This window comes from Triturus cristatus, chromosome 6, assembly GCF_964204655.1.
Source record: "Triturus cristatus chromosome 6, aTriCri1.1, whole genome shotgun sequence".
Lineage (NCBI taxonomy): Eukaryota > Metazoa > Chordata > Amphibia > Caudata > Salamandridae > Triturus > Triturus cristatus.
The window spans coordinates 1,353,278,907-1,353,305,317 of NC_140589.1; the positions used below are offsets into that span (position 1 = coordinate 1,353,278,907).

Sequence of the window (26,411 nt, forward strand, 5' to 3'; positions counted from 1 at the left end):
GTGCTAAGCACTCTTGTATGAGACGCAGCTGGAGTCTTGCGTGAGGCACTATGAATATGCAGGAGGACATCATCCCGATGAGTTGCATGAACACTCGAGCTGGAAGAGTGATGCAGCTGAAATTTGGGTAGGAGCGAGAATGCTTGCTAGCCTGGCTGAACTGGGATTGGCTAGCGCTTTTGAGGAGTCTATTGTGGCGCCGAGGTACTGGTGGGCGTGAGGGTTGCAAATGAGACTTGGTGTGGTTTATTGTGAACCCCATGTCGTGGAGTAATTGGATAGTTGCATGAATGGGATTAAAACACTGGTTGTACGAGATGGCTTTTATGAGCCAGTCTAGGTATGGGAAGACGTGAATGTGTTGTCATTAGATGGGCTGAGACTACTGCTAGGCACTTTGTGAATACCCGTGGTGCTGTTGCGACTCCAAAAGGGAGTACTTTGAATGGATAGTGCTGCCCATCCACTGCAAACCTGAGATTTTCTGTGAGCTGCGTGAATGGGAATATGGAAATAGACGTCCTTGAGATCTAAGGTAGCTAGGAAGTCGCCCTGTGAAAGTAGAGGCAGGACTTGAAGTGTGACCATGTGGAAATGGTCTGATTGTACGTATAGGTTTAGTGGCCTGAGGTCTAGAATAGGTCTCAGAGAGTTGTCTCTTTGGTATGAGAAAATACAGGTAGTAAACTCCTGTGTTTTGTTGATGCAGGGGAACAAGTTCTATTGCACTTTTTTGTAGTAAGGAATTTACCTCTTGTTTCAGGAGTGACAAATGTTCTGCTGACATTGGACGCTGTTTGGGTGGAATGTTTGGGGGGTAGAGGTAAGTTCGAGACAGTAACCTGATTGCACTATTTGTTGCACCCACCTGTCTTTGGTGATGTTGGTCCAGACAGGAAGGAACTGTTGTAGTCTTCCCCCGACAGGAGTGGAATGGCCCGGGGGAAGCAGAGGGAAGTCATTGGGCAGGGGTGGAGGCAGAACGGGTGTTAGTTTTGCCTCTGCCCTTGTTACTGTTGCCTCTGTATCCTCCTCTGCGATAGCCTCTGGTGAAAATGGATTGGGTGGGAGCCTTGTAAGAGGTGGATTGGGTATGAGACTAGTATCCGCTGGAGTTGCCCTTGTAGGATGAGCGACGAAAAGAACATCCGGGAGTTTGCGATTGAAAGGCTCCCATTGATTTGGCTGTGTCTATGTCCTTTTTCATTTTCTCAAGGGATGCATCAACATTCGGGCCAAAAAGGTGTTGTTGGTCGAATGGTTGGTTGAGGATAGAGCTTTGCACCTCGGGTTTAAAACTGGAAATGCGTAGCCATGCGTGCCTGCGGAGAAGGACGCTTGCGTTTACTGCTCTGGACGCCGTATCTGCCACATCGAGAGCGCACCGGATGGAGGTGTTGGTGATAATTTTACCCTCCTGTATGAGGTCATTGGCCTTATGTTTATATTTGTCCGGGAGGTGTTGGAGTAGGGACTCCAACTCATCATAGTGAGCCCTATTGTATCTGGCTAAAAGGGTCTGAGTGTTTGCGATGCGCCAAATGTTAGCTGCCTGTGACGCTGTTCTTTTGCCAAAGGCGTCTAGGAGTTTAGACACCTTGTCGGGCGGAGCTGCATCACCTGATGTATGCGAATTGGCCCTTTTTCTAGCATTTGAGACCACCATGGAATCTAATGGAACAGGGCCCTTAATGTAAGCTGGGTCTGTAGGGGCAGCTTTGTATTTTTTCTCAATTCTAGGATTGATGACTCTAGCCCCGACAGGGTCCTTAAATACTTCTGTAACGTGTTTAATAACCCCTTTGAGCATGGGTAAAGTGGATGTGGACCATTAGGTGGTGTCAAAAGTGTCCATTAAAAAGTCCTCTTCAACCGGTTCTGTATGTAGGTCGACCCCGTGGTACTGGGCAGCCCGGTGTATCAGCGGATTAAAACCCCATGGTGTCTTCTGGTGGGGAAGGCCTAGAGGGGTGGATGTCATCTTGCGGGACATTAGGGACATCAGGCATATTAGTCATCCCAGGGGTCAGGGAAACCTGGTGGACTGGGGTCCCCTAGTGGCAGGTCGTGGTCACCGTTCCCTGTGTCATCGTCTACTGGTGTAGGGGATGGCGTAGGAGAACGAGGTGGTTGGGGAGGTGGAGAAGGGACCCCAAGAGGATGTGGCTATGTCCCTCTTTTAGGTGGTGGAGCTGGTGCAGGCATGTCCAGTGGTCTTTTTCTGGCACTCGAGTCATTTGACCAGTTTTAGGGTCTTTAGTTAGAGTTTTTGTTGAGGGTCTGGTCGAAAAAGCTCTTCTGAAGGTTGGGTGTTCGGTGCAGAGTGTCCGCATAGAGGGCTTTTTCGGCGCCGGCTCCAGAGCGGTTTTGGGTTTCGAGCCGTGTGGTTAACCAGTCTGTGTGCTTCTTCGGTGTCGATGGTTTTTTTGGATACGAAGATTGAGTCAGAACTTTTGAAGTGTGGATTCTTCGTCGTCAGTGTGTTTTTTCGGTGCCGGGGAGTCACTGCTTGGTGTCTTCTGTGCCGAGGGCTTCGGGGTGGAAGTAGTGGTCGGCCCGGGGGATGGGTGCGGCTTCTTTTTTGGTGCAGATGATTGGGCTTCTGCGCCGGTGGCAGGCAGACTCTAGCCCAAGTCGCCGGAAGGCTTGGTAGGCTTCTTTGCCGGCCCCGAGGGCGGGGCATGGGAAGCAGTGTGTCGTGTGCACCTGAGCCCGAAGGTAAAGGTGTGACCAAAGCCTTTGTTGTTGTAGGGAGTGGGTCGGGGGTCGACGTCTCTACTTATGATCAGTTGAGCTGGAGTCACTTCTTCGACGGAGTCATCGGCTTCGGAGGCACTGATGAGGCCTTCTTCGACCCGCTCCTCTGGCACATTGACGCCCTCTTGGAAGATGTTGTCGGGGATCGAACGTGACGAGCGAGCCATGGTCCTTAGAGCTAGTCGATCTCAGATGGTCTTCGACCTGAAAGAGGCACAAGCTAGGCAGTCTCTGGCCTTGTGCTCGGGAGAGAGGCAGAGGTTACACACCTCATGCAGATCGGTGTGGGGAAACTTTGACCCACATTGAGGACACTTTTTGAAAGGCATCCTTCCCATGAGCCAGATGCCAAGGCTCAGGTCGGCCCGAAGGCCTTCTTCGATGACCGGAATTGAAGACTTGTAGAGGTGCATGCCGATTAGGGTTCGCGATCGAGACAATACCGTCGAAAGGGTGAAGGATTGCGCGTCGAACAGGAATCGGTAACGGTTGCGAACTGGAGAGCGAGAAACACATCCGAGCCCAATGGCAAAAAAAAAAACAATCTGAAGATGGAGCCGATGCCCAAGCGCACCATGATCCTAAGGAGGCGTCAACTACCTTGTGACTTCCAAAGACTTTCCAGGACAAAAACAAGTGCAAACATCCGGGCCCAACACCAGATGCCGATCTATGCATAGTGTGTAATCTGCGGCTCATATGCCTCGAACATCTTAAGCTCTTTCTACCTTCATTTTAGCATGAAGACTCAAAGGAAACTATGCAGTGCTAGTCAAGCATAAGGCATACGCTACAAGGCTTAAAAAACGCTTCACTATATGGAAGCATGGAACTTCTGATGAGGTTGGGTACAACTCTAAGATAACTGTGGGGGATTTGTGGGAGGATACAAAGTTTTCTAAAAGCAAGACAAACTTATGGTCTTTGTTTTACATTTAAACTGGCATGGTGTATAAGCTGCATGTGTCCGTGTGAATCCCATTGAATGCTTCCTTACAGGCAGTAACTGCTACCGTCCGGGACTGTGGATCAGGAGGTGAACTAATGGTTATGTTTAAGCTACACCAGAGTAAAAACTCATTGGATTATCAGTCTCACTGCCGCAATTTACGAGTAAAGTGGATAGTATAATATTGGGTAAGATATCAGCAGACAGATTGGCCAGTGATAAGCCAGTGACCAACGAGGCCCTTGTATGTTTATTACCACATCGAAACACGTTAATATTAAGCAACTGTTCTTAATACTAAAAACCTACAAGAGGTTGGGCAGGAGTGGCTCAGATGTCCCACATGTCATTGCAAGCCTGAATGCCCACAAAGTGTTAAAAAGGTATGCAAGAAACATTAATATGCTATGGCCTAGGTTAGGGATTCTTAACTTTTTGACCTCTGTGGACCCCAAAAGAATCACACATCTGGTCCCATTTGGCAAACACTCCGTTACACACTATTTCATACAATACACATGGCAGATGCCGCTTCTATCAAGGTGCTAAAGTTCACAATGTGTGGTTCAATCAGGAAACTAGAGATCTAAAGAAAAAAATGAAACAAGGCATCTAAACAAGCTGGAGTGCTATCCCTGAATCAGACTAATGGAAGGGTACAAACACTTTGTAAACAATACAGGCAGAAGATATGGGAGGCAAAGAGCTTACATAGAATCTCAGTGGTCAAAGATTGTGGAAATTAGCAAATCAGGCTCAAAGGATTTTTAGGTATTTATAAACAAACTTGGCCCACAGTATTGACCAAAGCAGGGCAACATCATCCCAAGCCAGTATGGTAACCTAATATAGAGGCAATATATGTTGATCAGAGACAGGACTGGTCCCGTCCATTTACATCAGTTTACGCCCCTTCTCCTTTGAAGGATAACGCGATGAGGGTGATCATCAAGGGGTCCAAATCAAATGGTGCCCCAGGACCCAACGGTCTCCTGAATAGCCTTTTGAAACCTAATTTGGCTTACCGGTCACCCCTTCTAACTAACTTAGCTTCTTATGCATTCTAAACTGCGTGTTCCCACAACATAGCAGGGGTCTATCCTGAATCTGGTGTTTAAGAAAGGTGACCCTTCCATACCAGGGAACTACAGTATGACTGCACTGCTTAACAGAACACATTTTATTCCAAAACACTTTTAAAATAAGTTGAATCCTGGGCCGAATCGCAGTCTTATGTAGATTAGCATTGAGGACCAAGGAAAAAACAATCGACGTTTGCTACAGATACAACCATTTGCACTGTATTAGGTCTTGCATTAATGAAATGCAGAGCTATTGGCGTAGCAAATGATAATGTTTGCTGTTTTTATTAAAAAAAAAATATCCAAGCAGTAGCCCACGTAATTTTTTTTTTGTATTTACAAAGCAAGGAAATGGTGCAGTACCACAGGCTGTTACTAGGTGTCCCAGTGGAGTCTTAAAGAGACCTGTATTAGCCACATAAGGTGCTGCACCCTTAATGCAGTTATAAATAAAAATATTGCAGTTGAGCAGAACGAGTTACTTACCTTCGGTAACGCTTTGTCTGGTGGATAAAGTATCTGCATGTGGATTCCTCACCTTTTGAATTACCCCTTGCACAGCATTCCACATATATTTTTCATAGCTCTCCCACGTCAACGAGGACGCCACAATGTACGGCTCCGTTCACGATCCACGTGATGTCATTGAAGCCATAAGAAGACCTAGTCAGCATGCTGATGTCAGTTCCACCCATGTTTTCTGTGCCTTTGAGGCAAACTGAATATATTTCACAACTATACACAGTATACAATATATGCTCAAATACACAGTATACGATTCAAAGAAGAAAGAAAATGGGAAATTCTAAAACATAGACATTGCCTAGCGACAAGTATTCTATCATTCCAAAAGGCAATGAAATACATAAATGTCATACCCCAAAATTATATTCTGAATAAGTAGGCAGACAACAGGGAGGCAGGTGGGTCAGTAAGGAATCAACAGGCATACTGTATCCACCAGAAAAAGCGTCACAGAAGGCAAGTAACTTTCTTCTGATGGATACATCTGCGTTTGGATTCCTCACCATTTGAATTGAATCCCTAAGCAGTCCAGCTCCCGGAGGAGGGTGCCGGCCTAGACACTAATACTTATGCTCACTATCACACGTTCTACAGGTACACAGGTTCAGATACAGCTTAGGACGTTTTTGGTCACAATTAAGAAATATGCAACAAACCTTAGAGTTTCCTGGCTCATCTGCCTCAGCAAGACTGGGTTCTGTGATTGCACACTCGTTCAAACTATGAAACTGGAAACAAAATAATGGTTTTAAGGTATGCAGATTGTTTAAAGCTGCAACAATAAGAAAGCAGACATTAAAGAACAAGTTACTTACCTTCGGTAACGATATATCTGTAAGAAACATTAGTTTGATTCCTTACCTTAGAATATCCCCAGGCGTCAGGCTGGATCCGGAAAGATTTGGTGTCCGCAGTACCCTAGCGTGTCGGTAGGCGTAGTCTGCAACTCCATCTGTCGTGGTCGTCGTGATCACCGGGATGACATCGGAGTACATAGATGCCGACTTCGCGCGCGGACGTCAGTTCTGTACGTAGCTTTCCGCGCCAGGAACGCAGAGCCATGCAAGAAACCGACACTGGTGCCAAAAACTAGGGCCCTGAAAGGAATGACCTTAACCCTAGATATCAGTTCGCAGAACGGGGAGGATGGTTGTAGCGGTAAGGAATCCAACTAATGTTTCTTACAGATATATCGTTACCAAAAGGTAAGTAACTTGTTCATCTGAAAGAAACACGTTCGTTAGATTCCTTACCTTAGAATAGATACCCCAGCAATACCAACCCTGGTGGTGGGTCTGCGAACCAAGATCACACCAGGAAGTCCTGGAGAACGGAATGGCCAAAGAAGCAGTCTCTCCGGACTTGGCTGTCCAGGTAGTAATGTTTAGCAAACGTGTGCAGCGAGGCCCATGTTGCTGCTTGACAAATGTCCTGTAGAGGGACTCGCCGTCACAAGGCAGTAGTAGCCGCTGTGGCCTGAGTGGAATGAGCCCTAAGACCCACAGGAGGATCCTTCTTAGCCAAGGAATAACAGGCCTTAATGCACAAAACGACCCACCGAGAAATGGTCCGCTTGTGCACTTCCCGCCCCTTCTTAGCGCCCACGTAGCCAACGAAGAATTGGTCGTCCACCCGGAACTGTTTTGTGCGGTCCAGATAGGAGCGCGCATGTTTTGGGTCCAGACTGACGCCTCTTCCTCTTTTGAGGGATGCGGAGGAGGAATGAAGGTGAGCAATGTAACAGACTGGACGATGTGAAAGGCAGTAACCACCTTAGGAAGAAAGGAAGGACGAGTGCTTAGAACATCCTTGTCTGGATGGACAGAGGAAAGGAGGTTTAGAAGAAAGAGCCTGGATGCACTCTTCTGGCAGAGGTGATGGCAACCAGGAAAGCAGTCTTGAGAGTCAGAAGACCAAGAGGACAGTTATGGAGTGGCTCAAAAGGAGCGCAAATCAGATAGGTTAACACCAGATTCAAGTCCCACTGAGGCATTACGAAAGGGACAGGAGGAAACACGGGAGTAATGCCTTTTAAGAATCTAGCAACGACAGGGGACTTGAAAAGAGAAGGCTGATCAGGAAGTCGTAAGAAGGCAGAAACAGCTGAAAGATATCCTTTGATGGTGCCCAGAGCAGAGCCCTGCTGGGCCAGGGAAAGAAGAAAGAAAACCTCAGAAAGAGGGGCAGAAACGGGGATCCACAGCCTTTGCTGTGCACCATGCCACAAATTTGTTCCACCTGCAGGGGTATACCGTTTTAGTGGAGGGACGCCTGGCTGCCAGAATGGCATCACAGACTTCAGGAGGCAAGTCAAATGGCATCAACTGCCGCCGCTCAATCTCCACGCATGGAGGTGGAGGCTGGACAGGTTCAGGTGGAGAACTGTCCCCTGCTGCTGGGACAGAAGGTCCTCCTGAAGAGGCAGTCGAATGGGGGGGGAATCGATTGACGGACTGAGTAGCTCTGGATACCAGTATCTTTGTGCCCAATCCGGAGCCACAAGGATGACTTGGGCCCGGTCGCGCCTGATCTTCAGCACTCTGGGCAGAAGTGGTATAGGTGGAAAGGTGTATAACAGACCTCAACTCACGACGAAAAGAGTCTCCGAGCGAGTGCCGCCTTGGAAACTCCAGCGTGCAGAACTGATTACATTGCGCGTTCTCTTCGATGGCGAATAGATCCAACCAAGGCTCTCCCCACTGCCGAAAGAGGCCTTGCGCCACGTCAGAGTTCAGACGCCATTCGTGATCCATCATGCACCGGCGGCTGAGTTCGTCCGCCCTGGCGTTGAGAGCCCGCCAGGTGTCGAACCACCAGGGTGATGCCCTGATGTTCCAGCCATGTCAAGAGGCGCAGAGCCTCCTGACAGAAGGGTCCACGACCCCACCCGCCCTGTTTGTTGCAATACCACATGGCGGTGGTGTTGTCCGTGAACACCTGCACTACACTTCCCCAGACAGAAGTAATGAATGCCTTCAGTGCAAGCCGGATCGCCCGCAGCTCCAATAGGTTGATAAGGAGCCGGGACTCCGCAGGAGACCAGAGGCCTCTGATCACCGCCTCTCCCATGTGCCCCCCCGCCCCCATCCCAGGAGGGACGCATCCGTCACCACCACCTGCTCCGGTTGGGGCAGGGAGAGGGATCTGTCACTGACCCAATCGCGGTCCGTGAGCCACCACTGCAATGGTCTTGCAGTGCCCTCCAAGATCAGGACGTGGTCGGACAGGTTGCCCTGATGTTGAGCCCACTGGAACTTCAGGTCCCACTGCAGAGCCTGCATCCGCCACCTGGCGTGATGTACCAGCAGGATGCTGGAGGCCATCAGACCCAGGAGCCGTAGGACCATCCTGACCAAAACTCAGGATAAAGGCTGAAAGATCGGAATCCGAGCCTGAATATGCCGTACCCGCTGTTCGGGAGGATAGACCCAAAACTGCGCAAGAGGCCGTAACTTCCCTGCAGAAGTTGCAAGTGATCCCCCGACATGCGGTGGTACTGCCTCGAAGGGGAGGGAGTAGCCCCTTCGGACGATTTGCAGCACCCACCTGTCCGATGTGATGGTACGCCAGTGGAGCAGGTGATGGCGAACTACCTCCAACTGGCGTGGAATGGGCCGAAAGCTCGGACTAGGCAGGCTTTGAGGCAGATGCTGCGGGAGCAGATGTGGACTGACCGGCTGTCCCCCTGCTTAGCCACGGTGGAAAACCAGTCTGCGACCGCGTTGAAGCTGGTTCTGCGGCCTGTGGCTAGACGGACGTGTAGGGGCGCCCCTTGCTTGGCCACAAAAGGGACGAAAAGCAGAAGTTTGCTGGCGCTGGGCCGAGAGGCCCAGGGACTTGGCCGTAGCCCTGGAGTCCTTAAAGCGCTCCAGCGCACTATCCGCTTTGTCGCCAAAAAGGAGACTGCCATCGAAGGGCATGTCCATGAGGGTGCTCTGGGCATCCCCTGAAAGAGTGTACCTCAGCCAGGTGTGACGACAAATCGCCACAGTCGTCGCAATCGCCCTACCCAGCTATTCCGTGGTGTCAATTCCACATCGAATGGCGTACCGTGCTGCATCCCGCCCCTCAGCAAGAGCCTGGGCGAGCTGTGCCCTGGCCTCCTCCGGACACTGGGGCAGCACGTCCCCCACCGTATCCCACAAGGAGTGGGTATAACGGTCCAAAAGGCACGTGGTATTAATGGACCGCAACCCCAAACTGAGGGAGGAAAACAGTTTCTTCCCTAACTGCTCCAACCTTTCGGATTCCTGATCCGGAGGAGCGGACGAGAAGGCGGTCTGGGACGTAGAGGCCTGGATAACCAGACTCTCAGGGGTGGGGTGTACCAACAGAAGTATGGGGTCGCCGGGCCACGTTCCGATCCACAGGAGTGACTGGAGGGCTTGGACCAAGTGCCCATCAGAACATCAGTGAGGGCCTCAGTGAACTGCAGTAGAGGCTCCGAAGAGCTTACGGGCGGTTGAAGCACCTCAGTGAGGTGGTTAGTCCTCACGGCCGCTGCAGAAAGCTCCAGGTGAAGGGCCTCGGCAGCCCTGTGCAGCCCCACAGAATAAGTTGCACCCTCCTCCGTAGCCACGGAAGGAGGAGAGATGAAGCCAGTGTTAGGCGAAATGTCGAGACCACTGGCATCCCCCAGCTCATCTGCCCAGTCCTGACTTAACTGGCACTGCTGTGGCAGGGGGTCCTCAGACCCCTCCCAGTCCTCCCCTTCATCCGTCTCCTGGTATACAGGTAGAAAGGACAGAGCAGGGTGGTAGATTAAATGCTCATCCATCAGCGCCGGAGACTGCGCCGCTCTGATGCCGGACCCGGACTGAAACTAGGGACGACGTTGTCCGAAGACAGGGGCGGCACCACAGGGGTCGGTGCTGGCGGAGGGGTTGTAAGGTCAACCGGTGTCGAACCAGGATCCAGGCTTGGATCCCCACGGGGACCTGTGGCGTCGGGACCGAAGTCTACGACGGCGCCCGGGCCGAAGCTGCCGGCTCGCTAGGCCCCCCCCAGTCGGACCTGCGGGGGCCGGAGGCGTACCGGCAGGCCTCAACGGCGGAGCGAGACTCCTCATGGCCACGAGCAAGTTCCGAATCTCGCCCAGTCGCATTAGGCCCAGGGACCGGAGGGTATGGGGCCGGACTCCTGCGGAGTCACGCGACCGGCAAGGGGAGTCAGATGAGCGGCGTCGCTTCGACGACTTCTTACTGTGCCTCGACTTACCTGAATGCGAGGACTTCGAACCTGACAAGCGGTGATAACTTCGACTGCCGGATATTGAGGAGCTTGCGGGACCCCTCCCGCCTAGTCTTCGAGGTCAAGGCCCGGCAGTCGGGGCACGACTGGTCATCATGGTCGGCCCCAAGGCAGTAGAGACACAGACGGTGGGGGGGGGGGGGGGGGGTCGGTAACCAACATCAGTCGGTGACAGGCATCACATGGCTTGACCCCGGGCAGCCCTACCGGCACCAGGAGTCTAGGTCGACGAGAAAGAATAGGCCAAAAAAGTCCAAAAGGTTAGTCAAAAAGTGACTAAGGGTATGCTCTTCCCGGATCTGCGCTTACTGTCGCGGAAAAAAGAAGAACTGACGTCAGCGTGCGAGGGTGGCGTTTAAGTACTCCGGTGATGCGGATGACGGACGCGGAGTCACAGAGGAAGCCTACCGACGCGCAAGGGTACTGCTGACGAAAAATCTTTCTGGATCCAGCCTGACGCCTGGGGATATTCGAAGGTAAGGAATCTAACTAACGTGTTTCTTTCAGATAAGGATGTTACATTTGGCAAGTTAAAATAGGACCCACGTCATATTTATAAACTGTAAAAAAACATAAAAACGTGTTTAGCTACAGTAATACACTTCTGCTCTATGGGAAACTGGAAGTGTGTTAACATACGCTTGCAAACTTTACTACAAAACATAAATCATACCCCTCTGTACATTTCAGGCCCACGAAGATAAAGGTGGCACCAATCAATGCGAAAAAATTTGAAATCTCGCAGTGATGGAGACCTGTGCACATGCCTCCTTCTGGACTTACACGAGTAGTACTGCAGGCTTCCTAAATACGAATAGTTTCTTACCTGTCGGTGTAGTTTTGCAGCTTGAAGATGTTTCTGGATTCACTATGCTGTGCATTATTCCGCGATCTTGTGGTTGGGTCCGGATTCGTAGTCTTTTCTTTTTTTTTTTTTTTTTTTGTAGCCCAGGTGGGCGGAGACGACCCACCATTTGGTGCACCTCCCGTGACGTCGTCGTGCTTCCTGCGGAAGTCCCACCTTTGGGGCGCCATCTTCGGTTTCTTTTTTTCCTTTCCTTTTTTTTTTTTTAACCCTAGGCGATTGATTAATCCTTGTCCATTTTTGTGTACGTTTTCATTCCTTTTGATCTTTTCCATTTTACCCCCTCTTCCTCCAGCCTCATCTTCCTGGCGGAGGTGGGTGGGTTCGCTAGTGAATCCAGAAAGATCTTCAAGCTGCAAAACTACACTGACAGGTAAGAAACTATTCGTTTTGCAGCGTGAATCTTTCTGGATTCACTATGCTGTGCATAGACTTTGTAGCGGTTTTCCTAATTTTGTGGCGGCTGGGAGGTAGATGAGCGTTGGTCGTTGAAAATGTGTTGAAGCACCTTCTGTCCAACCTGTGCTTCCTTGTTCATCTGATTGTCCACGCAGTAGTGTTTCGTGAACGTGTGCACAGATGCCCAAGTTGCCGCGAGACATATGTCCTGGATGGGCGTGTTCACCAGGAAGGCAACGGTGGCCCCCTTCTTCCTTGTGGAGTGAGCCTGAGGCCCCTCCGCTAGCTCCTGTCCAGCCTGTTTGTGGCAGAATTGAAAAGTGAGGGCAATCCATCTAGCGATGGTGCCCTTAGTCACTGGCCTACCCATGAAGCTAGTAGCAAAGGACACAAACAGCTGCTTCGACTTCCTGAGTTCCTTGGTTCTCTCAATGTAGTGCATCACCGCTCTTCTTGCGTCGAGGGTGTGCAGGGCCTTTTCTGCGTTTGAAGTCGGGTTTTGGAAGAAACTTGGTATCTGAATACTCTGATTCATGTGGAACGCCGACACCACCTTGGGCATGAAGTGTGGGTCTGTCCTCAGGACTACCCTGTCCTTGTGAATCTGAATGTAGGGTTCCTGTAGTGTTAGTGCTTGAAGCTCGCTCACCCTGCGTAGTGAGGTTATGGCCACTAGAAAGGCCGTTTTCATAGTCAACATTTGCAGTGTGGCCTTGTGAATGGGTTCAAACTGTGCCTTCATGAGCTCCGTCAGAACCACGTTTAGATTCCATGCCGGCGGCGGCAACCTTTTCGGAGGGGCCATTCTTTTGGCTCCTTCCATGAATCTCTTCACCACCTGCGAAGTGAAGAAACTTCCACCCTTTTCACCTCTGGTGTGGGCAACGATCGCCGCTAGGTGTACCCTTAGGGAGCTCGAGCAGAGGTTACTCTTTAGGTGTGTGAGGTACCTCAGTACTGTTGAGTCTCTTGTCATTCTGTTTTGCAGGCCCTTCTTCATGCACCACACAGTGAATCTCTTCCATTTTGCGCTGTAGCATTTTCGTGTAGTTGGCTTCCTTGCCTCCCGTAGCACTCGCATAGTGCTAGGAGGCAATCTTAGGTGCGCGAACTCGGTCTTCAGGAGCCATGCCGCCAGGTTGAGGGTCTCTGGCTCTGGATGCAGGACCTCTCCGTTTTGCATGGAGAGCAGGTCCCTTCTCCTCTCGAACCTGTATGGATTACCTTGTGCCATTTCTTGAATTTGTGAGAACCATGTCTGCCTTGCCCACTGCGGAGCCACTAGGATCAGAGTCATGTTGCTGGTTCTGCACTTGTCGAGCACTCTGTGCAACAGGGGTATCGGTGGAAAGGCGTAGGCAAATGTCCTCGACCAGCTTATCCATAGGGCATTTCCATGGGATTGCTGATCTGGTTGCCTGGACGCGAAGCTTTGGCATTTTGCATTTTGGCGTGTTGCAAATAGGTCTATTGTGGGAGTTCCCCATCTCCGGAAAAGCTTCTCCGTTTCCTGGCCATTGAGCTCCCACTCGTGTGATGCCGAGGTCTGCCTGCTTAGCCAGTCTGCCTCCACAGTCGGCGGTGACGCTACCTTTGATGTAAGGGGGGTCCAGGGAAGAGTGCTTATACTTCTTCTCAGTCCTGGGCGTGATCGAACGGCAGGTCGCTGGTTCCTTGAAGGCTTCTCTCCCCCGATTCATCACACTTTGTAGCATGGGGAGGAATTGGCTCCTCGTCTGGATGGGGAGCAGGGTCTCGAGGAGGAAATCTGCTTTCGGCTTCTCTTCGTCGAGTTTGACGCCTAAGGCTGTCGCTGCGCTCCTGACCACCATATTGTACACCCCGATGTCGTCGGGTGGCGAAGGCCTCGAAGGGTACGTGTCCACGGGCTCCTCCGGGTTTTCGGTGTCGAGTTTCTGCCATTCGATGTCGTGGCTGGTAGATGGCGCCGAGCCGTAGAGCGACTGCTGGTCTTCTTCCTCGGCTTCGCCGTCATAATAGGTCTCGTCTTCCTCTTCGAGATCTCTCGTCAGCCCCTCGGTGTCGAATTCGTCCTCGACCTCGATGTCCGTCGGTGGAGCCGTTTGAATCTTGAATGCCTTCATCTTGGCGTCGAACTCCTTCTTCCTTTGAAGGATGTTCTCCATTTCGGCCTCGAGCCGCCTCTTTTTCTCCATCTCGGAGATGCTTTCGGCGTCGACCGCGGGTCTTTGACGAACCTTGCGTCGATGTCGACCGTTCTTTCTGCGTCGATCGTCCTGTTTCCTGGGTTGTCTTCGACGACCCTTGCTTTTCGGCGTCTTTCGGCACCAGGGAGTCCTTTTCGAAGGATCCGCTCGGCCTCTTGTCCATGGTTCCCCCTTTGGTCGTCGAAGTTTTCGGCGCCGGGGCTCCCTTCATGGACTTTGACTCCGATTTTCTCGAGTCACCCTCGTGTTTGAGGTATTTTCTGTTTTGAGCTCGACGATTCTCTTACCTCGTCTTCTTTTTTCTTGTCGGTCTCTACGACCGTGAAGTTTTCGGCTGCCTCGGCGACGTTGTCCTCATCGTCCATGGAGAGGCCCAGATCGTAGAGCGACGGGGCCTTACCCTTGCCATCCATGCTGGCGTTGGCTCTTCTCTGCCGATCTCTCACCCGGAGCGTCTTCGGCGCAAAGGCTGAGCAGGCGTTGCAGTCCTTACTCCGGTGTTCGACCGGTAGGCAGAGGTTGCAGACCGGATGCTGGTCCTTCTGCGCGAACTTGTGGTGGCAGTTTGGGCAGAACTTGAATGGCGTCTTGTCCATTGCGCTCAGGGCCTCTGAGTGCGCATTCTCCAAGGTCGAAGAAAAAGGCGCAGAACCTCCTTTCTTCGCGCTCCTGATGAAATCTCTTCCTTTCCTGTGATATCTTCGTAGTATTTATCGACGAAACTCGCTTTTCTTTCTTCTTCCTTCGATTGTAATTCTGGAGCTTCCCGATGACGATCCAGACCCAACGGCGGAAAAAAGAATCTGAAGATGGCGCCCCAAAGGTGGGACTTCCGCAGGAAGCACGACGACGTCACGGGAGGTGCACCAAATGGTGGGTCGTCGCCGCCCACCTGGGCTACAAAAAAAAAAAAAAAAAAAAAAAACACAAAGAAAAGACTACGAATCCGGACCCAACCACAAGATCGCGGAATAATGCACAGCATAGTGAATCCAGAAAGATTCACGCTGCAAAACTACAGAAAATCTCATGAATTTGTTTTGTTAGTTTCCAAGGATATAGAAAAAAAATATTAGTACTAATTATTGCCGTAATGCTATAAAAATGCTTACCTATTACACTAGCTTGCAGGCAGGTATGCAAGCTTCTACTCTAGTTCTTAAGTCAAGAGAAAACTTTATGCTTACAAAATAAATCAAAGCCTTTCAGAGAAATGGAACTTACTCAGACCCAATTGATCGGGATAGGTTACTCCATAAACGAGTTTTATGTACACAACAGTTAGCTGCTATATTACACATTTAGAGTATAAACAATAGATCAAGTAGAAATTGCAAGAAGTACAATACCCAACACTCCTCAATATACAGTGATCGTACAAGAAGGTTAAAATGGGGGGCGTTAATAGACTGTTACAGGAGAAGTATATTGTGGGGTGGGTATTGGAGGAATCTGGGGGGTCTAGAGAGGCATCCCCTTCGAGGCCATCTAGTGTCCTAGCGTTGTCCCTATTGTGACCAATTTAATGAAGTCAAGCAATGGCTAAAACCCAGGATCAGTTCCCAGCACAGCCATCCAGCACTAAGACAGTACAGTAGGACAAAGAGCTCATGACATTAAACAATTATAACGTGCTATACCAGTTTAAATGCTTTTACCTTATACACCAGATACAGTACAAATGCGGGTAGGACACAGACATTGTCATGCTCTCTAGTCACTGTTTGATATCGGATGATTTGGGAGTTAACCATGCAATAGGCAAAGGTTTTTCCAGGATAATTGCTCAACAGTATGTACTGACCGGGGTGCCACATCCATGCAGCTTTAATATCACTTCCAGTAGTGATTCTTGGCTGATTTACACCTGCTGCCATATTTGCACACTACCTACTGTAAGCTGGGAGAACTGACAAGAAATTTATATCATATCAGGCACCGACAGAGGTTGCCAAATGCATAGTCTGAGGGGATGGGGGTGGCGGGAATATTCATTAAAAACACGAATGCACCTGGGAGGTGCAGGGTGTTAAAAGGGATGTGCATACCTTTTCCATATCCTTGAGTCTCTTGGGGGATTCTTCCAAACCTGGTGAATGGCATCTTTTGGGCGCACTGCTTTTGGGAGACGCTTCAACGACACAGTTTATTTGCCCTTGAGCAACATTATGGGGAGGAGACACAAGACCAGGAATCACATTTAGCCCCGCTGCTGCAGAAACTGTGCATCCATCTGACGGTGGGACTGCTTTCCCCAATTCAACTGCATTTAAAAGAATAAACACATTAAGACTGACATTGAATGGGACATGAATTACTTGATGTTATTTGCAGTTATGTATGCAGAGTAGCACATACTTGGATCAGATAATCTTCCAACAGTATCTACAGACACTGGAGCATCGGTTCGCTTTTCATGAGCTGTTTCAGTCAGATTCCTGTTTAAAACATCAGAAATTCTGGTTAATGCAGAGCCAATAGACATGAATAATTTGTTAATCTATGGATTATTTACCTCAGTCTAGCAAGGCATGCAGGGACGGAAAGACCCTAACCACAGGAGTACAGAACAAAATATAACAATTGGAACCTTAATATGAGTTGCACTACAATGGAAGAGAAGGTGGTGTGGAGGAATCTGCAAGGATTTATAGTAGAGTAACCACCAGAAATATTAGCAAAGTTAAGTAGATTTTTTTGACAAATTTTATTTCGTCAATTGACGCAGAGCTCTGTAACCCAGAGACAACTTGCCACATATTGCACAAAACCTGTTGCATTGACATTTTACATAAACCTGATGCAAAAACTGAAACTATAAGGAAACATACACCCCCCCTGCAGTCTGTATGCACCACCAATATTAATACACAGTCGCCCGCACATAAACACCATACACAGGACCCAACTAACCCTGCCCAGCTTATCCCTCAAGTGTCACATCTCTCACAACAGGGGGCTCTAGATCCAAGTCCAGATACACCACCCACCTCTTCCAGATCTTATAATGCTTCATCGGGCACTCACGTGCCTGAAAAATGGGAACCTCCAGACCCATATTAAAGTCCAACCCATATTTCCACGCCAAAAGCGGGGGTGGAGCCCCAGCCTTCCACGTACGGGCAATGTTCCGCTTAGCCAGCGTAAAGCCCAGCATCAAGTGGCGCTTCTAGATATTCACCACACCCCCTCCATTACATGAAACCGTACCAATTTTGGGGAGTAAGGGAGCTCCCACCCCAAAACCTCCGTGAGGCAAGCCAAAATGCTCGCCAGAGCATTGCCAAATTGTGTGAAATAGAGTACCATCCTCTGAGCCGCAGCGCAGGCTCACCGGGGACACTATCATGCCAGCCCTCCACAACCGGACACAAATATAATGTACTCTGGAGATAGTTAAATTGGGACAACCGGAGACGCATGGCTATCGCCGCTCCCCGAGGGGACGCAAGCGTTTCGGTCAAGTCCTCCTCATCCAAGGGACCCAGGTCATCTTCCCACCTTTCCCTAAGTTTATCTAGCGTGGTGGGACTATGTCACCAGGATTTGATAGATTTTAGAGATTATGATCTTGCAGGTCCCACATAAATACTTTGGCTTCAACGGGGCTAAACTCGGAAGAGACTCAAACACCGCTACATTGGGAAGAATAGCATGTTTGAACTGCAGATATTTTAAAAATTGCGTTTTGCATCTGATATTCCCGCTGAAGATCCTGAAAAGATTTGAGAAGGGTGCCCTGCATAACACCCCCTAGGGTAGAGATCCCGATATTATCCCAATCACGGAAGCCCCCCAGACCCGCAAGCTGCAGCAGCCCGCCATTCGACCACACAGGAGTCTCCCGTGTCAACCTGCCCCACCACCCCATCCTGCGCAGGGCCTGCCTCCACATCTGGAAAACTACACTCGTAGCGGACGGCAGCATCCTGCGAATAGAGACCGAATACAGGATCGTGTGTAAATAGGATCCCATCTAGCACCGTTCCACTGCATAAGCCGAATCTGAACGGTCCCACCATTCATTCAAAATCAATATTGCGAGGCCACATAATAGGACTGGAGGTCCGAGGTGGCCAGGCCACCACAATATGTGGACTGAAAACAAGTCCGGAGCATCACCCCAGCTATTTTCCCATCCCAAAGGAACTGTCCCTGAACTGAATTAACTTGGCGGAACCAAGAAGGCTTAACAGGGAATGGATAATTTTGCAGCCGATACAGCAACAAGACCATTTTAAAAATGGCCAACTGACCTGGAAGAGAAAGGGGCGTCAGAGACCAAGTTAGCAATTCGGCGCGCACACGTACCCAAACCGGCACCACATTACAGTCCCAAGACTCGCCTGCTGAACCGGATAAAAAGACACCCAAATATTTCATACCGACTGAGTTGACTTGTATCGCAGAAGCCCAGGGGCCCAGTTCCACTGGACACCCTAAGTAGCTTTCTTTTGATGGATACTTCTTCCCGCATCTTACTGAACTTATGAATGAGTGCCAAAGCAGTACCCACTCAGATGTACGGACTAGAGGTAAACAAAGAAAATGACGCAGCAGAACTAGAAAAGTGACTATCATTCTTGCCAGTCCCAGGGCAATGCTTAACAGTGGACTACAAAGACAAAGTAGCTGCTTAGTAAATAGCAGTCACTTGGGACACCCGTGGCCAAGGCAGAAGCATTAGGCATAGAGTAACAATGTAAAACAGTACGCTGGTTCAATAGAGCCCCAAGTTTGGTCCCAGCAAGGCCAAAAAACAGCTGTTACCCCTCTGAATCTGCTGTCGCTCTATTGACTTAATAGGAGGCAGCTCACCTAGAGTCTAGCATGTGCAAATTCTGTCCCATGGAACGGTCAGGAGGGGCAAACAAGAATGGAAGACTAACAGATAGGCCCACACGGAAGACAGACAGCACTCAGCAGAAAGACAGAGAAAGAAGTAGAATCAACCTGCTTGAGTAGAATACTGTACACTGTGGCCAGACCGACAGGGCCTGCAACTGATCAACCCTACATGCTGGAGTAAATGCCACCAGAAAGACAGTCGTAAGAAACTGTAGAAGGGTTTACACGGTGAAGGCATGAGGCAAGTCGGAACCAAATTTAAGCGTTGCTGAACAAAAGTCATGGTAGAAACATGATCCAAGGATAATGCTGGAGTTTGTTTTTTGGAGTGCAGGTAAGTGGACAGTGGGTCCTTTGCTGATGCAATACACTTCAGAATTAAGCACATTTTCAACCTTCCAATTAGCGTGCTACAAGTGTTAGGAAATGAGGGCCTTAACCAGGAAATAACAGAAGATCACAGCAGCAATTTGAACCCCTGCAAATTGACAAGATCCAGAACGCATGGCCTTCCAATCAAATACTACAAAACTAAGGCCTCTAGCTTGGCTCCTCATTTGTTGAAAATTCTATGCACAGCCATGGCAATGTGATTCCTACTGCCCCATTTCGTGAAACCCTTGATCATGACCAAAGTGGCTTTATGCCCAACAGGTCAACTAGACAATGTTTGAAGACTTTGATACTTTACCCTTGACCGCAAATTGCTAAAGCAGACAGCTGCTCTTCAGATTGAGCTGGAAGAGTTTTTAACTCTAGATTGGACATACCTTTTCATGTTCCTGAAGAAGCTAGTATTGGGCTTAACATTTTTTTTTCATACACTGCCTCTTCTACTCCAAAACCACAGATATTGGTCAATGGGATTTTGTCAAAACCCTTTCCATGGACCAATGGACATAACCAGGATGCCCCCTATCACCACTTTACGCAGTGGACCCCTGGCAGCTAATATCAGAACTCACAATGGTATTAAAGATACTGAACGGGACACAAGCCTGGTTGATATAACATCACCATACGGGGAAAAATCGCTGTGGCAAAATGTTAGGAAGACTAGCCACTGTTAAAGTTACAGAAGGGATTACATATTTAGACATAGGTCTCCAACACACAAGAACATGTATGGAACACAAACATCTGCGCAGATAGCAAATCAAAAGCAAGAGTAAACTTTGGATGCACCTTCAGATTTCACTAATGGGCATGGTGACTATAATTAAAATTATAATTTTGCCTGGATGGTATAAACTTTACAAAATATTCCACTCAAGATCCCCAAAGAACAAGTTACTTACCTTCGGTAACGATGTATCTGTAAGAAACATTAGTTGGATTCCTCACCTTAGAATATCCCCAGGCGTCAGGCTGGATCCGGAAAGCTTTTTGTAGCAATACCCCCTTGCGCGTCGCTAGGCGTCGTCTGCAGCTCCGCGTCCGTCGTTTGCGTCGTGCGCCGGAATGACGGCGTACTTAGACGCCACCCTCGCGCGCTGACGTCAGTTCTTGTACATAGCTTTCCGCGCCAGGGACGCTGAGCCATGCAAGAGACCGACACTGGTGCCAAAAAATCTAGGGCCCTGAAAGGGATAACCTTAACCCTAGATGTCGGTTTGCAGAACGGGGAGGCTGGGTGGGTCGGTGAGGAATCTAACTAATGTTTTACAGATACATCGTTACCGGAGGTAAGTAACTTGTTCATCTGAAAGAAACACGTTAGTTAGATTCCTCACCTTAGAATAGATACCTCAGCAATACCAACCCCGGTGGTGGGTCTGCGAACCAAGATCACACCAGAAAGTCAAAGAATAGCAGGTCTTAATACACAACACGACCCACCGAGAGATGGTCCGCTTGTGTACAGCTTTACCCTTCTTAGCCCCTACGTATCCAACAAAAAGTTGGTCGTCCACCCGGAACGGTCTTGTGCGATCCAAATAAAAGGATAGCGCACGTTTTGGGTCCAGACGGTGGAGCCTCTCTTCATCTTTTGAAGGAGGCGGAAAGAAGGTGGGCAGCGTGACAGATTGCCCGATGTGAAAGGGAGTCACGACTTTAGGCAGGAAAGAAGGACGTGTCCGGAGGACAACTTTGTCCGGATGAACTGAAAGGAAGGGAGGCTTGGATGACAAAGCCTGGAGCTCACCCACCCGCCTAGCTGAGGTGATTGCTACCAAGAAAGCAGTCTACAAAGTCAAAAGACGGATGGGACAGTTATGAAGGGGCTCAAAGGGAGCGCACATCAGAAAAGTGAGAACAAGGTTCAAGTCCCACTGAAGCATGACGAAAGGAACAGGAGGGTACATATGAGTAATGCCCTTGAGAAAGCGTGAAACAGGGGACTTGAAAAGAGAAGGCTGATCAGGAAGCCGAAGGAAGGCAGAGATAGCAGCAAGATAGCCTTTCAAGGTGCCCAGAGCAGAGCCCTGCTGGGCCAAAGAAAGAAGAAAGAGGAGTACCTCAGAAAGAGGGGCAGAAAGGGGATCCACAGCCTTTGCTGTGCACCATGCCACAAATTTGTTCCACCGGCAGGCATATACCGTCTTTGTGGAGGGATGCCTGGCTGCCAGGACGCCTGGCTGCCAGAATGACATCACAGACTTCAGGAGGCAAGTCAAATGGCATCAACTGCCGCCGCTCAATCTCCACGCATGCAGGTGGAGGCTGGACAGGTTCGGGTGGAGGACCATCCCCTGCTGCTGCGACAGAAGGTCCTCCTGAAGAGGCAGTCGTATCGGGGGATCGATGGAAATACTGAGTAGCTCGGGATACCAGTACCTTCGTGCCCAATCCGGAGCCACCAAGATGACTTGGGCCCAGTCGCGCCTGATCTTCTTTAGCACTCTGGGCAGAAGTGGTAAAGGCGGAAAGGCGTACAACAGACCGCAACTCCACTCGCGACGAAAAGCGTCTCCGAGCGAGTGCCGCCTTGGAAACTCCAACGTGCAGAACTGCTGACATTGCGCGTTCTCTTCGGTGGCGAATAGATCTAACCAAGGCTCTCCCCACTGCAGAAAGAGACCTTGCGCCACGTCGAGTTCAGACGCCATTCGTGATCCATCATGCACCGGCGGCTGAGTTCGTCCGCTCTGGCGTTCAGAGAGCCCGCCAGATGTTGAACCACTAGGGTGATGCCCTGGTGTTCCAGCCATGTCCAGAGGCGCAGGGCCTCCTGACAAAGGGTCCACGACCCCACCCCGCCCTGTTTGTTGCAATACCACATGGCGGAGGTGTTGTCCATGAACACCTGCACGACACTTCCCCGGACAGAGGGAAGGAAGGCTTTTAGTGCAAGTCGGATCGCCCTCCGCTCCAAAAGATTGATATGGAGCAGAGTCTCCGCCGGAGACCAGAGTCCACTGATCTCCGCCTCTCCCATATGGCCCCCCCATCCCAGGAGGGACGCCTCCGTCACTACCATGTGCTCCGGTTGGGGAAGGGAGAGGGATCTGCCGCTGACCCAATCGAGATTCGTGAGCCACCACTGCAGCTGTTTTGCAGTGCCCTCCGAGATCAAGACGTGGTCGGACAGGTTGCCTCGATGCTGGGCCCACTGAAACTTCAGGTCCCACTGCAGAGCCCGCATCCGCCATCTGGCGTGAGGTACTAACAGGATGCAGGAGGCCATCAGCCCCAGAAGCCGCAGCACCAACCTGACCGAAATCTAGGACAGAGACCGGAAGATGGGAATCAGGGCGCGAATGTCCAGGACCCGCTGTTCCGGCGGATAGACCCGGAACTGCGCCGAATCGAGAACCGCCCCCATGAAAAGGAGCTTTTGGGAGGGAGTCAGGTGCGACTTCGGCACATTGATGGAGAACCCCAGCGAATGCAGGAGGTCTGCCGTAGTCTGGAGGTGGGAGACTACCTGCTGGGGCGAGCCCGCCTTCAACAGCCAGTCGTCGAGATAGGGGAAGACTAGGACCCCTGATCTGCGCAGATTAGCTGCGACCACGGCCATCACTTTCGTGAACACCCGAGGGGCACTGGTGAGGCCGAAGGGGAGTACGGTAAACTGAAAGTGCTCCTGACCCACCGTGAACCGCAGGTAACGCCGGTGGGCCGGCAGGACGGGGATGTGGAAGTAAGCGTCCTGCAAGTCCAACGCTACCATCCAGTCTCCAGGGTCTAGGGCAGCAAGAACCTGAGCCAAAGTGAGCATCTTGAATTGTTCCTTCCGGAGGAAGGCGTTCACGCTTCTGAGATCCAAGATCGGGCGTAGGCCCCCTTTGCCCTTCTTGAGAACCAGAAAGTAGTGGGAATAGCAACCACGACCTACTTCTGGACCAGGAACGCGCTCGACGGCTTCTTTGGCCAAGAGGGCCGAAACCTCCTGCCGGAGAAGATGCAAATGATCCCCCGACATACGGTGGTTCTGCGGTCGCATGGCTGGAGGGGTCGTCTCGAAGGGGAGGGAGTAGCCCCTTCGGACGATTTGCAGCACCCACCTGTCCGAAGTGATGGAGCGCCAGTGGAGCAGGTGATGGCGAACTCTGCCCCCCACTGGCGTTGAATGGGCCTGAAAGCTCAGACTAGGAGGGCTTTGAGGCGGATGCTGCCGGGGTGGATGTGGACTGACCGGCACGTTGTCCTCCAGAACCGCCTCGGCGGAAACCACGTCCGCGACCGCGTGCAGGTTGGCTCTGCGGCCTGTGGCTGGGCGGACGTGAGGAGGCGCCCCTTCCTTGGACACGAAAGGGGCGAAAAGCGGAAGTTTGCGGCCGCGGGGCCGAAAGACCCAAGGACTTGGCCGTGGCCCGGGAGACCTTGAACCGGACCAGCGCACTGTCAGCCTTCTCGCCAAAAAGGCGAGTGCCATCGAAGGGCATGTCCATGAGGGAGCTTTGGACATCCCCTGAAAACGACGTGGACCTCAGCCAGGCGTGACGCCGATGCGCCACCGTGGTGGAAATAGCCCGACCTAGCGAGTCCGTGGTGTCAAGTCCACATCTAATGGCGTGCCGCGCTGCATCTCGCTCGTTAGCAAGTGCGTGGGTGAGTCGCTCCCGGGCTTCCTCCGGGCACAAGGGCAGCACGTCCTCCACCCCATCCCACAGCGAGTGGGAGTAACGGTCCAACAGGCAAGCGGTATTTAATGACCGCAGTCCCAAACTCAGGGACGAGAACAGTTTCTTGCCAAACTGCTCCAACCTCTTGGATTCCCTATCCGGAGGAGCGGATGGGAAGTAGGATTGGGAGGTTGAGGCCTGGATAACCAGGCTCTCGGGGTGGGGTGGTGGAAGAGGAATGCGGGGTTACCCGGAGCAAGGAGGTGGCACCGGGCAACGTTCCTGTCCACGGGACGGACTGTGGACGGCTTGGACCAAGTGCTCTGGAGAACGTCAATGAGGGCCTCATTAAACTGCAACAGAGGCTCAGTGGAGCTTGCTGTCGGTTGAAGGACCTCGGTGAGGACGTTAGTCCTCACAGCCACAGCAGGCAGCTCGAGCCCTAGGGCTTCGGCCGCCTTGCGCAGCACCACAGAAAAGGCTGCACCTTCCTCCGAGGCCACAGTCGGAGGAGAGATGAATCCAGCGTCTGGAGAGGTATCCAAACCGCTGGCGTCCCCCAATTCCTCTGCCCAGTCCTGAGACAATTGGGCCTGTTCGGCCAGAGGGTCCTGAGACCCCTCCCAGTCGCCCTAATCATCAGATTCCTGGTAGACAGGAGGAATCATCAGAGCCGGACGGTGGATGAAGTGGGCACCCATCGGCGCCGGTAACGGAGTCGTACCCGGAATAGGGCTAAACTGAGGCTCGATGCCGTGCGGGGCCGGCGTCGGGGGCGGAACCAGTGTCGGCGCCAGCAGCATCGTGAGGTCGACCGGCAGAGATCCAGGCCTGGATCCCTCGGGGACCTGCGGCGTCGGAGCCGGAGCACTCGACGGGGCCGGAGCTGCCGGCATGCGATGTCGCCCAGTCAACCCTGCGGGGCCCAAAGGCGCGCCGGCAGGCGTCGACGGCGGAGCCAGATTCCTCATGGCCGCGAGGAAGGCACTGACCTCCGCCGGAGTCACGTCAGTCCCAGGGACCGGAGGGTATGGAGACGAACGCGGGGGTGGAACCACCCGGACCCTCGGCTGGGTTGCGTGACCGGCGAGGGGAGTCCGAAGAGCGAGGACGCCGCTTGGACTTCTTAGAATGTTTAGAGTGACGGGACTTACCCGAAGATCCCGACGAGCGATGTCGATGGCTGCGGCTCTGCAAACGGTCCTTGGACCTCCTCCTGGACCGGGACCGAGAGCGACGCGGAGCAGAGTGTCGAAGCTCGAGTAGCTTACGGGACCGCTCCCGCCTAGCCTTCGACGTCAAGGCCTGACAGTCGGGGCATGACTCCGCGTCATGGTCGGCCCTCAGGCAGTACAGGCACCGGCGATCCGTTACCGGCATCAGTCAGTGACAGGCGTCACAATGCTTGAATCCAGGCATCCTACCGGCACCAGAGTCGAGTCGAGTAACCAAAAGAGGTAAAAAAGTTAGTCAAAAAGTGACTAGGGGTAAGCTCTTCCCGGATCGGCGCTTACTGGCGCGGAAAAAAGAAGAACTGACGTCAGCGCGCGAGGGCGGCGTCCAAGTACTCCGACGACGTCATTCCGGCGCACGACGCAAACTACGGACGCGGAGCCGCAGACGACGCCTAGCAACGCGCAAGGGGTATTGCTACAAAAATCTTTCCAGATCCAGCCTGACGCCTGGGGATATTCTAAGGTGAGGAATCTAACTAACGTGTTTCTTTCAGACTAATAATTCAAGCAAATCTCTACCAAGGCCAGGTCCCCAACTGTGGGATAACAAAACACCTACTGTCCGTACAGGAAAATGTTACAAGTCACCATATAATGGGGGCCTGGGTATATAAACCTTTATTGCATGAAAATTGTGTGGCACATCTGGCAGCAGTTAATGATAGAGTACTTAAAACCAAACCTCCAACACCACTGAAAGCAGAGTACTTGGTAGAGTGGATCCAAACCATCATATGTATGGGGCCAAGCCATACTCAAGATATTTCACTCCCCAAGCCACCAGGCCGGTCCTCATAATTTAGACCCCTGCCACGAAATGGGTCAACCCAAGAATGTAACCGCACCGATTCTACTGCGGGTGGTTTCTTTCCTTGCAAGGGTAACAAGGACCAGGTTATTATAGGATGGAGCACAAAACTGGGGTTTTTGTCAATGGGCAACTGCTCCCAATAAGGCCATTAAATAATTTACTGAGTTGTAGGAAGAATGTGGTCTTTTAAACCCCAGTTATTCTGTTACCTTCAGCTTAGACAAGTGCTCATGCCATATTGCTACTGCTGCGTTGCTCAATAAAGATATAAATAGACCATGGTAAATCATACACCGGACATTCCTGCAACTAAGGTGCAACTGGAAGAATGATTTGCAGGTGCTAGGGAAGTAGGCCTTTGCCATCCCAGTGGAAATAGCCCTCACAGAGCGGTTCAGACTTCCAGAATTTAAATTTCTGCACAGTGCATATTACACAAAGGAGTGACTCCAGATATGTAGGTGATTTGAGTCTCATACTCTACACAGAAGG

At 51.2% G+C, this 26,411-nt stretch overlaps 1 protein-coding gene across 3 annotated transcripts in view; it reads right to left on the reverse strand.

Annotated features, from left to right (window-relative positions):
- The window catches only part of PAPOLG (poly(A) polymerase gamma), a 465,484-nt gene that overhangs the window by 14,256 nt on the left and 424,817 nt on the right, over positions 1-26,411 (reverse strand). For all 3 annotated transcript variants that reach the window (XM_085612363.1, XM_085612362.1, XM_085612364.1), the window contains 3 exons: positions 16,375-16,454; positions 16,065-16,279; positions 5,970-6,041 (listed from right to left, as the gene is read on the reverse strand). In XM_085612363.1, the coding sequence (XP_085468489.1) occupies positions 5,970-6,041; positions 16,065-16,279; positions 16,375-16,454 (367 nt within the window). The remainder of the gene's footprint in view (positions 1-5,969; positions 6,042-16,064; positions 16,280-16,374; positions 16,455-26,411) is intronic.